The sequence below is a fragment of the Mustela putorius genome, unplaced genomic scaffold, assembly GCF_011764305.1.
Source record: "Mustela putorius furo isolate JIRA1106 unplaced genomic scaffold, ASM1176430v1.1 tig00000095_pilon_pilon_pilon, whole genome shotgun sequence".
NCBI classification, from domain to species: domain Eukaryota; kingdom Metazoa; phylum Chordata; class Mammalia; order Carnivora; family Mustelidae; genus Mustela; species Mustela putorius.
The window spans coordinates 26735093-26750664 of record NW_025421280.1 but is presented as its reverse complement, the minus strand read 5'-3'; the positions used below and the strand labels follow the sequence as shown (position 1 = coordinate 26750664).

Genomic DNA, 15572 nt, shown 5'->3' with positions numbered 1-15572 from the left:
ACCATCCATTGGTTTGTTGGAATTTCTTCTTAAACTGTGACTTCCTGGGGACCTAATTATTCAATTACTATATTACCACATTTTAATGCATGGTAAGAGGCCAGAAGAAGATGTAAAGAAAGAAAAAGGAACCGCTTATCATGTAGTGACAGGAATATTGGAAAATGAGGAACCAAATAGGGTCAGGAAATTTTAGTGTAGCTGTGCAAACCCAGGAGCCCTGTGAACTGACTTCAAGCATTTAGAGGGCCCCAGAATCTTGCTACAAAAAGGGAAGCGGAGGTGGGGAGGTTCTCTGAGTCGCTATATAAAAAAGGAAGTTGAGTCCTCGAGTTAAGTTCATAAATCAGTAGCTGAACTTGGACAAACTTTTACTGAACACTTACTGTGCAGTGGCATTATTCTCTCCTTGGGGAAGACTGTGTGTGATGTGAACAAAGCCAACCTCTGTCCATGTGGAATTTTCCTTTATAAATACTTAAGGTAGTGAATAAATTCATGTATTCTACATCCCATTTTTTAAAATATTATTTTTTTAAGATTCTATTTTTAAGCAATCTCTACACCCAACATGGGGCTCGAACTCACAGTCTGGAGATGGAGTGACAAGCGACATTCACTGAGCCAGTCAGGTGCCCCTCTTCATCCCACTTTTTTTTTTTTTTTTTTTAAAGATTTTACCCATTTGAGAGAGTGAGTGAGTGGGAAAGAACACCAGGAGCCAGGAATGGCAGATGGAGAGGGAGAAGCAGACTCCCCACTGAATAGAGAGCCGGAGACTGGGCTGGATCCCAGGTCCCAGGGATCAGGACCTGGGGTGGAAATCATACTGCCTAACCGACTGAGCCACCCAGATGCCCCCTTCATCCCATCTTAATGGACAGTATTTCCTTAAAGGAAATTCTAGGCCAGAGAGGACAAGTCACGTGTACAAAGTCACACAGCTGGCAAGTGTCCAGGTCTGAATTTCACCGCACAAGTGCTCCCAATCACTTTGTTATATACTGCCTCTGAATAGTAAGATTAAAAGTTATGTAGTTATAATTAATAATTACAATATGTCATGTTATTATAGCTAATATAATTATTATATTAATAGTTAACATTATTATTATGATTATTGTTGGAAGCAGCAGCAATCACCATTACCCTGAGCCAGGCTCCGTACTAAGGACTATCCCCATTCCTTTTATTCAAGCAATAAATACTGAGCACTGGTTCTGTGCCAGGCAACCCCATTTTACAGATGGGGAAATTGAGGCAGGGAGCTTCTCTCAGAGATGGAGGTACATTGTCCCTGCCAAGCCTCCTCAACTGGGTGTTCCGACACCACCTTTGTAAATCAACCAGATAGTGCTCAATTACGCCGAGGCACAGTCACCGCCCCTACGGAAGCAACCACCGCAGCCACGCCGCCGGGCGCCACTGAGCAGCGGTTGGGGCGGGACCACGTCCTCGTGCGGCCGGCGAGACGGCGGTTAAAAGCCCCGCCCCCCGCGCGTGCGTGCTAGGTGTTCCGCCGGCCTACTCGGCTGCGGGCGTACGGGCGCGGTTGGAGGCGTCCGCGAGGAGCGCGCGCGCCTGCGCCGGCGTCGGGCTCGCACACGCGCACCTTCGCCGGCGTCGGGCTCGCGCACGCGCACGACGGTGGCGGCGGCGGCGGCGGCGGCGGCGGCGGTTTCCTGCCGGGGGCTGCGAGCGGCGGGCGGCTCCGAGGGGAGAAGCGGCTCTGAGGGGCTCGGCGGCAGCGGCGCCTTGGCACGCGTGGCTTTTGTCCCGGCTCGCGCCGCGGCAGGCGTTTCAGTCCGGTTTAGGAGCGTGGGCGCGGCGGCGGCAGCAGCTCGAAGCCTGCGGCCTAGGCCTCAGCGCGGCGGCGGGCTCGAGTGCGGCGGGGAGCCGGTCTGAGGGCCCTACTCGGCGGCACCATGAGCGTGGAGGCGTACGGGCCCAGTTCTCAGACGCTCACCTTCCTGGACACCGAGGAAGCCGAGCTGCTTGGCGCCGACACACAGGGCTCAGAGTTCGAGTTCACCGACTTCACTCTCCCTAGCCAGACGCAGACGCCCCCGGGTGGCCCCGGCGGCCCCGGAGGAGGTGGCGCGGGCGGCCCGGTTGGCGCGGGCGCGGGAGCTGCGGCCGGACAGCTGGACGCGCAGGTGAGCTGCACATGGCGGCGCCGGAAGCCCGGGCCGGGCCTCGGCGCCCGGGAACTTTCCCCGGGTCCCACACTCTGGCTGGGTCCGGAGTAACCTATCCCTGGTCTTCCACTCAGGCCCGGGCTGACCTTCCCCGGGTCCCCCCATTCCAGCCGGGTCCGGAGTAACCTGCCTAGGTTCTCGGTCTTCAGCCGGGCCCAGGTAGATCTGTTTAGAGTCCGGCTCTGGTTCGGTCCGGGTGATTTGCTCAAGACTATCTCAGGCCGCGTCTTAGGTCACCAGCCCGAAGTCCCTTCCGGGCGTGTCCGAGGTGACCTGCCCTCGGTCTGTCCCTGGCCAGGTCGGAGGTGATCTCTCTCCGGGTTTCCCTCCTGCTGGGTTCGTGCCTTGCTCATGCCGGCTCCCGGGGTGGTGATCTGCCCCGTTCCCCTTGTGGCGGATTCGTCCTCCCTGCCCCACCCCCCACCTGTGGTTCCCCCACCCCCCTAATCATGCCGGTTGAGCCACGGGTTCAAATTTACCCGGGCTCGGGGACGCTGGAGAGGGGAGGGTCGAAGCTCCCAGAGCAGAAACGGAATTTTTTCCTCCAGTGGAGAAGCTCATACGCGATAACTACTGAGATTATTCGAGAGACAGGTTGCGTTTTGTTTTTCCTCCTTGCATTGCCTGTTGCTGAAACCGACCTGTTATGTAACTCTACAGCCCTGCCTTGGAAAAGTTAGGCTTGAGTTTTTTCCTCCAGTGGGGCAGTGATAGTGGGTTTTACATAAATGGTACTGCCACGTTGGACAGTTTGTTTTCAGTGATGTGAATGTTTAGGGAAAGCTACTTAAGTATTTTAAGTTTGGGTATGTGTTATGGGAAGTATCACGCTCAGTCTTCTTGAACCTAGGCCCCTGCCCTGAAGATGCAGAGGGAACTGACTGGTGTCTTCGGCTGGGATCCCTTGTCACAGGAGTCCCTTGGCAGGAGGACCCACTGTCACGGCTGGGGGAGCCACCCCATCTCAGCCACAGTGAGCTCAGACTCTGGGAGGGCTTGCATTCTAGTTGATTGAGTCACTCCCGTGGGTAGACCACCCACTTAGATTTTCTTTTAGCCCCTAATAGAAGCAGAAAACATTTGACTCATTCTAACCCCAGATTCCTTAAAAATAGATGCCTGATGGGCGGAGCATCAGGGAGACAGGTGTGCAAGTATGTATGTTTTTTCAGTTTGGTTTACATATGGTAGAGGAAGGTAGAGTCGGGAGAGTTTGCCTGGAGAAATCAATGAGCTGTTGGAGGCTCATAACAACACCTGTAGTTTCTTACTCTGTAGACCTCTCTTGTTTCCACAGCTGTGAAAAGGGGGTATAGGAGTTTCATTTTTGTTGTTTTTAAACATACACGAAATCTGGACTCATGTTTAGGTGGACCAGATAGCGCTGTCTATAACTTGTCTAGAAGGCTGAAGAGAAAGAGCTCTCAGTTGAGCAGTGTGCCATGATTCATAGCAGCTCAGGAATGGGAAAGGTAATTGTTCTATTGGAAATTCTTTTTAAACTGTAACTAATGTAATACAGCAGCTCTGACTTCAAGTTTTGTTCCTTGCATTCTGTGTGCATTAATTGCAGGGTGTGTCCTTCTCTTTAAGTTGAAATGATCTGTTTTTCTGCACCTGGACACTGAGCTGTGTAAAGTAAGACCTTAAAACTCTCCACTGTAGGTAGATGTTGAGTTGAGCTCACTTGAGTTCTGATGACATTAGAAGGCTTTATCCTTCCTTACCTTTAGTTAACTCTGATGACCCACTCACCTATAGCCTACCTCTTGTCTTTGGGAAATGGGAGTAATTACATTTGTAATCACAAGAGAAGGCCCTGAATTTGGGGACAGAAAAGTCTGAATAGAATTGGAAAATGGAAAAAAGTTGAGTATCTCCTGTGCCAGTTGGTGGCATTGGCTGCCTACAACATCTGGGATTTTCCTTATTTGTCCTCAGGAGTTGGCTGTGTAGCTAATGGTATGGTGGGGCTTTCAGAAAGACTCAAAAAACCCATTCTGAATGCCTTTTGATTTTATCTTACTGGGTGAGTGGCTGTGACTTATCAAATGCTGTGCATCCCCTTTTGTTTCACAGCTTTCTTGAGATAGAATTCATAGACCATGGGAGTAATTGCCCATTTAGAGTGTACAGTTCAGTACCTTTTAGTACTTCACAGGTGTGCAGCCATCTCCATAATCAATTTTTGGACATTTTCATCACCCTGAAAAGAAACCCACACTTCTTAGCCTGTTCGTCCTGCCTTCTCCAATGCGAAGCAAGCACTAATCTTAATGTCTCGGGTTTACCTACTGTGGACATTTGCTATAAATGATAATGTGTGGTCTTCTGTGTCTGGCTTCTTTTCACTGAACATGTTTCAAGGTTCATCTGTGGTGTAACACGAATCTACTCCCATTTCTTGCTGGGACTGAATAGTATTTCATAGTACAGACAGACTACATTCTGTTGATCCGCTTACCTGATGGTGAACATTTGGGTTGTTTCTGCCTTTAGTTGTTATAGGTAATGCTGCCGTGGACATTCATGTGCAAGTTTCAGTGCGGCGGTAGGTGAGTTTGCTGGGTTGTGTGGTACCTCTGTGTGTTACCCTTCCAGGAGCTGCCAGACTATTTCCCAGCATGCAGCCACATTTGATACCAGTTTTGCTTAGTTGGTTTTACCTGAAAGTTTGTTTAGAGGCGGAATGTGTGTCCCTGCCAGAGTAGGAGAATGGCAGGCCTGGGTGACTCCTGCTGAGCTCTTAGCTCTTAGTCCATTCAAATAACACTTGTTTTCTTTTCTTTTCTTTCTTTTTTTTTTTTTTTTATTAATATATGTATTATTTGTTTCAGGGAACATTTGTATTCTTGTTTAGGAAGTAAAACTGGTATTTCTTAAAGCCCTTGAGATCCTGGGATGACATAATCCTGCCAAGTGTCTTAAGATACAGGGACCATTTTCTTTTGCTTATCTAAGTCTCTCCTGGGCCATTTCCCTACCCCTCAAAGGGCAGGAAAGGTAATTTCAGAAGTGCTTTGCGTAATAGCTGGTATTACAAACCTTTTGCCGTGTCTAGTTGTTATATCTCCTTTTGATGGTCACTACTGTCATGTTTTTTTCAAATATGGAAATTACAGTAAAAATCTGAGTTGGGAATACTACCTGACTTTAAAAGAAAGAAAGAAAAAGAAAGAACGAACAAACTATTGATACACACAGTAATGTGGCTGCATCTCAGAATAATTACACGGAGTAAAAGTATTGTGACCAAAAAAGTGTATACTCTGTGATTCTGTTCATAAAAAGCTCTAGAAAGTGCTAGCTAACTAGTAGTAATAGAAAGCAGATCAGTGGTGGGGGGGTGGGAGGAAGGGATGACAAAGGGCATAAGGAGACTTGGTGGTAGATGTGTTCATTATCTCGATTGTGGGTGTTTACATACATTGATGTATGTCAGTTTATAAAATGTACACTTTAAGCCTGCGCTGTTTATTGTATGTCAGTTATACCCCAGTGAAACTTGAAGACCACCCAGAGATACCACTACCCACTCATAAGAGTGGCTCAAATTTTTTAAAAGGCTGGATGGAAAACCACTTGGAACTTTCATACCTTGCTGGTAGAATGGTTCATACCCACCTCTGTGGTCCAACAGAGAAGCAAAGGCAGTTGTCCACACGTGGAGCTGCTCTGAGTGTTTATAGCTGCTTGGTTCGTGAGAGCCCCAGATGGGAGACAGCCTCAGCGGCCATCCGCAGGTAAACAGATCAGCAGAGGCTCCTCATTATTTGTAGTCTTTTCTAAGTAGACTCCGTGCCCAGCTTGGGGCTTGAACTCATGACCCTGAGGTGAAGCATTGCTCGCTCTACGAACTGAGCCAGTCCCTATCGGTTGTAGTCTTGAGTACATACACTTGGGCTTCTTTTTCCTATTTAAGCAGTGAGATACTTGGCTAAAGAGTTGCTACTTGGTCTTCAGAACCATAGTTGTGACTGCCTTCAGAATTCATCGTGGAAGGTACTGTGCTAACATATTCATGACCGGCTAGGTAAACAGATCATCTTCTGCTTACTGGCATGTAGCTTATGAAGAGGAGGAATGAGTTTGATACAGTCCAGGGGTTCCTGAAAGTGGTGAGTTAAAAATTTGAGTGACTTTTTCCATCAGGTTTCATGAACACTCAGTTCAGCTGTGATATAAGCACACCTTGAGAAAATTGGAGATAAAAGGCTGATAACCTTGCAGGAGCTCTGGCAAGTGTTCGTCCGGCACTTTCCCCTTATTGGATTTCCTGGGTTTGTTTCCAGATGGTTAGAACTCTATGGGCGATTAGGGGAGAGGAAGGGCTTCTGTGTCAGTCACATAAGCAAAATGACTTCTTTCTTTATTTACCCCAATTTCTTAACCCAGATTCAGTATGATGGAAGGCAAAATTAACACTAGTACAATATCAATATATTTTTTAAAGATTTTATTTGTTTATGACAGAGAGGTCACAAGTAGGTGGCGGGGGTGGGGAGCAGGCTCCCTGCTGAGCAGAGAGCCTGATATGGGACTCAGTCCCAGGACCCTGGGATTATGGCATGAATTGAAGGCAGAGGCTTAACCCACTGAGCCACCTAGGCATCCCTACAATATCAGTATTAACCAAAAACGTTCTCTTTCTGGCTCCCACAACAACAACAACAAAAAGGAGACATCTTTCTAATAGCTTTATTGAGGCATGATCACATACTGTAGAGTCTCTTGTTTGTATGTGTGCAGCTCAGTGTTTCCTAGTAAATTTGGGGAGTTTGATCATCCCACAGTTGTTCATTGTCTTTGATTCTCCTTCACTTCTCTTTTTCTTTCCTTCTCCTTCATTTTTGCTCCTGTTAATCTTTGTAGTGTATTCTCAGTGGCTCTAAGGTAGGGAAATGGAGTGATCCTGTGCTCTGCCATTCCCAGCCAGATGTTGGGGAGATTCACCGCCCTGTGTGCTGGGCCCTCCACTTGAGCCTGGCCACACTACTTTCAGGGTGAACCTGGGTGCCCTCATATACCTGTTCATGTTTACTCTTGTCCCCACTGTACAGGCTGTCAGGTCAGCCTCTTTGGCATGGTCCTTGGCTCTTGCCACTCTCAGCAGTTCTTACCTCCTTGCCTTGCTGAGCTCTGTGAGGGCTGGAGGTCAAAGTGAATCCTTTGCCATCTGTAGTTATTTTGTTAGAGATGACAGGTGCTGGCCAGACTGCAGTTGACCTTAGGGATCATGAGGACCCAGAAAAGAGAGTGGTTTGCACTGCACAGGGAAAGCTTTTATAAGTAGTGGTCCTTGAGTTGTTCAGGAAGGCATGCCTCCTAGGAAGAGGGGTGAGCATGGGGCCCTACACTTGGCTTGGTGTAGAGGGAGAGTGGGTGCAGACACAGGCAGGGATGCCATGCCAAGGGGTTTGGGCTGAATCGTGGGGCCTCATGGAGCTGTGGAAGTGCTGGGACCTCACTTCTGGAGAAAGGGCCCTTAGATGGTGGGTTGTCACAGCAGAGTGTGGGTAAGGCCAGAGGGGAGTGCAGGCAGAGTGGCATGGTGCTCAGATGTTTGCCCATGTGCGCTAGTGTGTGTGCATGAGCTACCACTCTGCCAGGTGGCCAGAGTGGCCACTCCTCCTGGGACGGGTTCACTATACTGGATACCCTGTTGGCCCTGAGTCCTCAGAAGGAATTATAGCTAGAGCAGACATGAGTTTCTGTGTGTGGTTTTCATCAGGCCCCCCTAAGGGTGAGGCAGGGCTCTCCTCTGATGGGAGGTGTGGAGCGGTGCTTCTGGTTAGCGGAGGCTTTGGAGGCACTGCCCTGAGAGGAAGGGCAAGAGACCCCACCAAGGGCAGCACGTACAGAGGCTGGAGGGGGCAGATTCTGGGCTGTGGCTCTCAGCTGGGGGGGCAGTTGGGGTGGTCACCGTGGCAGGGTGGTCTTTTGGTGGTGGGCAGTAGTCCTGACTACAGAGAAGGGTCCTGACACCCAGCTCTGCTCAGTGGGACCCAGAACAGAATGTAGCCTAGAAGGTGCAGAAGGGCAGCGAGTCTGGCTGAGTCTTTGGTGTTCCTTTCCAGGTCTCAGAGTCCCCCTCTTGGAGGGGGGTGCTTTGAACTCTTCTTGCCAGAGGAGCTGTTGTTGAGAACCCCTGCTACCTCTGATAAATACCGAGGTCCTAAGTCCTGGGACCCCATGGCTGGGAAAGGGTCATTGTGCCATTGATATGTGTCATTCTGGTAGCAGCTTGTGAGCTGGACTACCGAGGCAAGCCAGGCTTCTAAGGATCCCTGCAGACTGTTGCCAGGATGGCTTCTAGACATAGGAGGCTTGTTGAGCTCTGTGCGCAGCCCTTTGTCACAACTGAGGACGGCACCTTCCCCTCTGCTTAGCTCTTTGCAGAGCTCAGCTGCCGGGATGACAGTGAATCTGTGGAGGTGGCTTTCCGTATCCTAGACTGGAAGGTGTTTCGTCAGAGCTGTGCTTGTTTTCCGTTACTCTTTTTTTGAGTGTGTGGCTCCATGGAGTTAACCTGGATTCTAGGAGGCCACCTTGCCCAGCCGTATTGTGTAAAAATGTTGATTATGAATTCTCCGTAAGTAAAACAAACCCTGATACCCATTTCCTCAGTTCAGCGGTTGTGAAGATTTGCCTCTCCCCATTTCTCTTCTAAAGCAAATCCATCTCGCCATTTCACCCTTCCTTCTGAGGTTGAGCCGTATGAGTTAGTGATATCCAGTCACTGTGACCTATTGTATTTAGCATGCAATTCTAGAAACGAAAGGCATCTTTCAGAGCACCTGTGTGGTTCAGTCGGTTAAGTGTCTGCCTTCAGCTCAGGTCATGATCCCAGGGTCCTGGGATTTGAGCACCCTGTTGGGCTCTCTGCTCAGCAGGGAGCCTGCTTCTGCCTCTCCCACTCCCCCTCCCTCTCTCACTGTGTCTATGTTAAATAAATAAATAAAATCTTAAAAATTAAAAAAAAAAAAAGCATCTTTCTCTCACAGCACTGCTGTTGTCAGAGGAACAGCACGACAGTAGTTTTTCTGGGATCATCTAATACATGGGGTTTCCCTGACTCCACAGTCACATTCTCACTAGTCAGAAAATGGCTTGGCTTGGTCTGGTTCTTTGTGAGGTCCAGTATTAATGTGATTGTCTTGTCTCCTGGTCCCGCTCTCCAGGGCAGCCCCTTCCTCTTCCTTTAACACCCCTGAGGTGGGGTTCAGTCTGGGTCATTGTCCTGTGAAGTATCCTGGTTTTTGGACTGAACCCCCATCAAACCCTGGCTGCTCCCTGCAGGTGTGGAGTGGGCTCCTTTGAGAGTGGTGATCCCCAGGGCTGGGCAGGCAGGGGCAGCCCAGGATGAGCTAGAGATACTTTGGACATGTCAAGGATACTTGGAGCATTGAAATGAGCTATAGGACTGAACTCAGCATGCTGACCAGAGAAAGGGTCCACTATAAAGGGAGAGGCCAGTGAAGATCCTTTTCCCTTTCCTTTCCTCTTTGTTTCTTTTCTTTTTTTTTTTTTTTTAAAGATTTTATTTATTTATTTGACAGAGATCACAAGTAGGCAGAGAGGCAGGCAGAGAGAGAGGAAGGGAAGCAGGTTCCCTGCTGAGCAGAGCCTGATGCGGCTCCATCCCACATGACCTGGCCGAAAGCAGTGGCTTTAACCCACTGAGCCACCCAGGTGCCCACCTTCTTTCTTTCTTAAGATTTTATTTATTTGTCAGCGACTGAGCACAAGCTGGGGGGGTGGCAAAGGGGGAGAGAGAAGCAGGCTCCCCCTGCCCAAGCAGGGAACTCCCCCCCGCCCATGCTGGGTGATGACCTGAGCCGAAGGCAAACGCTTAACTGACTGAGCCACCCAGGTGTCCCTGAAGATCCTTTTCATCTAGAACCTGGGGACCACTCTCTCAAGTGGGACCATGTGACGTCATCTTTGTGGGTCAGAAATGGTTGACTCTCAGCCATTACGTGTGGTTAAAACTAATGAATTGAAGGCTAAAGAGACATAACAGGTCTTGAATGTAAAAAACTATAAAGGACATTAGGACTTGTGGACATCGGGGAATTGTGACTATGCTTATTAGATAGCAGTATTCTGTCGGTTTCATCAGTATTATTCCTGAGTGGGAGGCTTGTGATTGTGTGGAGAAAGTGCTTGTCTTGGGGCCTGTGACTCTGAAATGCATTGGGAAGATAAACGTGTGTGTGTAAAGCAAGTATGGCAAAATATGAGTGACTGGTGGATCCAGGTGATAGGTGTGTGAGGTGTTCATTCTCTGTAGTTTTGAAACTTTCTCAGAAGCTAGGGGGAGGCCAAAACTTCTGTTATTAGCCTTTTCCTGAGGGGAGGCTCAGGGGTTCTGCCACTGCCCCCCTACCTTGGGCCACGCTGAGGGAAAGGTGATTTCCCATTCTTTATTTAAACCTTGGGATAAAAGAATACTTGATTAATTATTTTATATTCCAGCCTTTAGGCTTTTGGATGTGAAGATACAGCCTACACTATGAGGGCCTCCTGGGGTGTGGGTGCTGGGGTGATAGCAGGGACACTTGCTATGGGGCCCCACATGGGTCAGGGGAGGCCTCCCTAGGAGATGCCTTGTGCACTGAGATCCAAAGAACTGAGAGCCAGCCATGCAGAAGTCAAGGGACAGTGAGTGCAAAGACCCTGTGGCACTGGCAGACTCTGGGACTGAGGGACTATGAAAGATCCATTTATTTCTGAGTGGTACAGTACTTTTGGCGTAAAAATCTGTAGCCTAAAAGTTCTTACCAGCACATTTAGGAGTAATTTTTGAATTTACATGCTTTTCCTCTGTGGGTCTGATGTGACTTCTCTTCCTATTACTCTGCTGTGCACAGTCTGAGTTCTGTAGTCAGTTGTATGAAACAGTCCCTGGCAGAGAGTGTCTGCAGGCCTTGATCAGCTCATTACTTCAAATAGTACGCAGAGCAGAGGTGAAGAGGGACTCCTTTTCCCAGTGATGTGGTGCCTGGAGGCAGGCTTTGCCTTTGGTGGGATGGGGACGGTCCTGTCCTTCAGTTTAGCAGGCACTGGGGTCCTGGCTAGAAGTGCAAGGTTGATAACCTCAGAGGACAAGGTCCCTTCTGTCCTCCCATCATGTCACCTGGCATGGGTTGTGGACCTTCTCTGTGCTGGGCACTCTCTAGTGCTTTGTTTTAACTAATTTAATTATAGTTTCTAAGGTCAAATGTATTTTAGAAGTTAATGTTTATCTTAAAACTTTCCAAAGAGTAGAGGGAGAAACTAACAAGCCAGCTGTAGAAGTCAGTTTGTATTGTGGCCAGATCATAGCTGGGGAGGAGTGGGGCTGAGTGGGAGCTGGAAGTGGGGGTGTGTGTGGGGGGGGGGGCGCATGTACACGTTTCCCAACCAGGAGGCTACAGGGCTACTGGGCCTTGGGAAATCTGGACTCTTCTCTCCAGCCTCTCCAGCTTTAGAGAGGTGTGGAAAGTCTACCTGACCTTATATCTGTATCATGTTGTCTCCCAAGAGTTCTGAGAGCAGACCCAAATTTCCTGCCCCTTATTAATCGGAAGGGGTGTGGTGTTGTACAGGGAGCCCCCTCACGTGGCTGGTCAGGATGTGTTCTCTGCTGGTTCATGCTTCCCCCTGAGGAGGGGAGGTGAACTAGGAGCTGAGGCCCAAATGGGGCAGGAGTGGATTGAAAAAGGGCCCCTGGGTGGTGTGCACTTTTCTATATTACTCTAGGTACTAATTCTGTTATTTCAGGGAGGTAAGTATTCAGATATCACCAAGGGCATTTATTTATATGTAAAAGCTTATGCAGCCTGGTAAAAAATTTTATGAGTTGTTTTAGACAAGGAATCTGTTAACATTTTCTTAAAGGACTAAATAGTAAATATTCTAGACTTTGTGGGACAAGAGGCAAAATTGAGGATATTATTAGTTATTTAATCCAACCATTTAAAAATGTAAGTACCATTTTGAGCTTGAGAGGGGGGGGGGGGTCCTGCATGCTAATTCCTTACTGGACTACCTTAGCCCTCTGTTGATCCTAGGTTTTACGGAGTTTTTCTGCTGAGATTAGATTGGAAAAGTAGCACATTTCTCTTTGGAAAGGTGAAAGCTGATCAAAGTTAAGTCATAGAAGGTGTCAATACCCATTTATCCAAGCTCAGGTTACCAGAGCTATGGAAAGAATAGTTTCAGATCAAGTAAAAAGAAGTTCAAGTTTCATAATATTCTTAAAAACTCTGTTACCTCAAATACTTGATAAACCAGTTTATTGGGTTTAAGGGGTCACAAATGTCGGTTTCTAATTGCTGCCTTCTGTATTGTGATATGTGTACTTCCTTCACTGCTGTTAAGGTGAAATCCAGCTGCCATAACTTGGCTACAGAGTTTCGGAAAACCAACCAGTGAGTGTGCCTGGGCACAGTCACACCAGGAGTGACCCCTGCGGGTGGCCTCACACTAGCGTTTCCACTGCATGTGTCAGGAGAAGTGTTGTGAAACAGAGAGGTGACTTTTTTTGAAGTGATGGCCAACTATCAGAATTTCAGAGCACAACTCAAAAAATCAAACAGTCGATTAAAAATGGGCAAAGGACTTCTTTTTTCCAAAGGAGATACACAGGTGGCCAACAAACAGATGAAGAGATGCTCAGTTTCATTCTTTATCAGAGAAATGCAGATCAAAACCGCTGAGAGACATCACCTCGCATTCACTAGGATGGCTATTTAAGAACAAACAAAAATGATAATGGGTATTGAAGAGGCTGTGGAGAAATTTGTAATCCTTGTGCACCGTGGGTGGGAATGGAGAATAATGTAGCTTCTGTGGAAAATACTATGGCAGTTTCTTTTAAAAAGTTACACAGAGAATTACCATAAGATCTGGCAAGCCCACTTCTGGGCATATCCCCAAAATTGAAAGTGGGGACTTGGTCTTTGTATACCATGTTCAGAGCAGCCAAAAGGTGGAAGAAACCCAAGAGCCCACTGAAGAATAAATGGATAAACAAAATGTGTGTCTATTTAGTGAAATGTTACTCAGCCTTAAAAAAGGAAAAAAAAATTTTTAAATTTAATTTATTTTTTTTTTGAGAGAGAGCACATATGTGCAGCAGTGGGGGGAGAAGATGGAAAGGTAGAGAGAGAGAATCTCAAGCAGGCTGCACACCCAGCTTGGAGCCTGACATGGGGCTTGATCTCACACCCCTAAGATCATGACCTGAGCTGAAATCAAGAGTCAGATGCTTAACTGACAGAGCCACCCAGGTGCCCCAGCCTTAAAAAAGGAAATTCTGACACCTGCTACATAAAACATGGATGAGTGTTGAGGACATTGTGCTATTTGAAACAAGCCAGTCACAAAAGACAAACTATGAGACATTTATATGGTGTCTCTAGGGTAGTCACATTCACAGAGACAGAAGTTAGAATGGTGAGCTCTGGGGGCTAGGGGAGGGGAATGAGGAGCTGGTGTTTAATGGGGACAGATGAAAATTGGGCAGATGGAAAAGTGCTGGAGAAGGATGGTGATGATGGTTGCAGAATAATATGAATGTACTTAATGCCACTGAGCTGTGCACTTAAAAGTGGTTACAGTTGGGATGCCTGGGTGGCTCAGTTGGTTAAGCGGCTGCCTTTTGGCTCAGGTCGTGATCCCAGGGTCCTGGGATCGAGTCCTGCATCAGGTTCCTTGCTCAGCGGGGAGCCTGCTTCTCCCTCTGCTTCTCCCTGCCACTCTGTCTGCCTGTGCTCACTCTGAGAAATAAATAAATAAAATCTTAAAAAAAAAAAAAGTGGTTACAGTGGTTTGTACACAGTTTTAAAAAGAGATCAGGGATTCCCAAAGAAGTGCTTGTAATTATGTTACAGCACCATCTTTGCATTAAAATTCAAAAGTTGATTTTGATTTTTCTTTTTTCAAACAAAGTCTAGTTTTCTTCCATTTAACCTAGTTGTTGCCTACATGAAAAAAGCATGTTAAAGTAGTGGCAGAAGCTGTGAAATGGGGTTCGGGTCTGGGCTGAGACCATAATAGACAAAGATGTTGACCCCCTACTTAACCCAAATTCACCACTGCAATTTCCAGAATGCCCCCTAGGGCATTCTCCATTCCCACCTGTCCCCCTCCATCCCTAAATGAACTGCTGTCTTTTTTGTTGTTGTTGTTAAGATTTTATTTTCTTATTTATTAGAGTGCAAGTTTGTGAGTGGCAGGGGGCAAAGGGGGAGGGAGAGGAGGAGGGAAGGAATCCCAAGAAGACTTAGCAGCATGGAGCCCAGAAGCACAGGCTTGATCCCATGACCTTGAGATCATGATCTGAATCCAAGAATCCAAGGCTCAAGAATCCAAGGCTCAACTGACTGAGCCCCTTAGGTGTCCCCGACTGCTGTCTTTAGAATCTTAGAGGTGACTTGGCTGGAGCAGTGGAGAGGGAAAGGCCCTGTGGGCACTGCTGGACTGAGCTGCACTGGCCTGAGCTGGCCCCACACGGCATGGCTCTAGGTGGCAGGGGCTCTTGGAGGGAGGGGGGCTGGTGTCTGATCCTCTCCCACAGTTCAGAGAAACCTGGCACCTGCCCTGGGGCTCCTGTTATTCCTCCCTGTCCTTGTCACCACTCCACACCCTTGCCGCCTGACCCAGCCTCATGTGGGAGATGTGTCATCCCCACAGGAGGGGGAAGATAACAAGGACTGTTGACTGCCACCCAGGGTTCCTGGAGATGGCTTTAGGATGCCTGTTACTCTGGCGAACTGAGTCTGTGTGCCTCTGAATGGACATGTGAGCTCAGCAGAAGTGCCTGTGAGATTCATGGCTTGTTGTTAAAGTTGCCTGTTCAGTACGTTTTTGCTATTGTAACATATAAAAGGTAATATGTGTAGTAAGGATATAGCCTGAGTTCAGAAGGTAATCCTAAACATTGAACTTCTAATTCATAATGAAGATGGTCTGCTCTCTGGAAAGGGAAACTGGCAGCAGAGGAAGTATGTTGACTAACGGGGTACCTGCTCTCTCACATCTTCAGTGGACACAGCCTTTTCTTCTGGCTTAGGCTTTGGCGGGAACCTTCACTCTGGTGGGATTCCAGGCCTTGTGGCCTGACATTGTGCAACTGTCCCCAGAGGGGATTGCAGCTGCTTTGTATAAAGTCATCTTGCTCCTTGCGGCTCCCCGTCATGGGAACAAAGCATCATCTTCAGCATCCCAGTTTGGTCATGGCTCTGTGACCAGGTGGGGTTGGACCTGGATATGCAGGAGGCAGGGTGGATGACCTAGGCCACCAGCACCCTGTTTTTGGCCAGGTAGGTTTAATAGGGAGGTGGGAGAGTGTGAAAAGTCCATTCAGAAGAAGCTGAACTCTCTCAA

The 15572-nt window shown here is 48.0% G+C and overlaps 1 protein-coding gene across 2 annotated transcripts in view; it reads left to right on the top strand.

Annotated features, from left to right (window-relative positions):
* The first annotated feature begins 1659 nt into the window (after window positions 1-1659).
* Window positions 1660-15572, top strand: part of UPF1 (UPF1 RNA helicase and ATPase) — a 37444-nt gene continuing 23531 nt past the window's right edge. For both annotated transcript variants that reach the window (XM_013060573.2, XM_004760915.3), the window contains exon 1: window positions 1660-2156. In XM_013060573.2, the coding sequence (XP_012916027.1) occupies window positions 1926-2156 (231 nt within the window). In that variant the 5' untranslated portion in view covers window positions 1660-1925. The remainder of the gene's footprint in view (window positions 2157-15572) is intronic.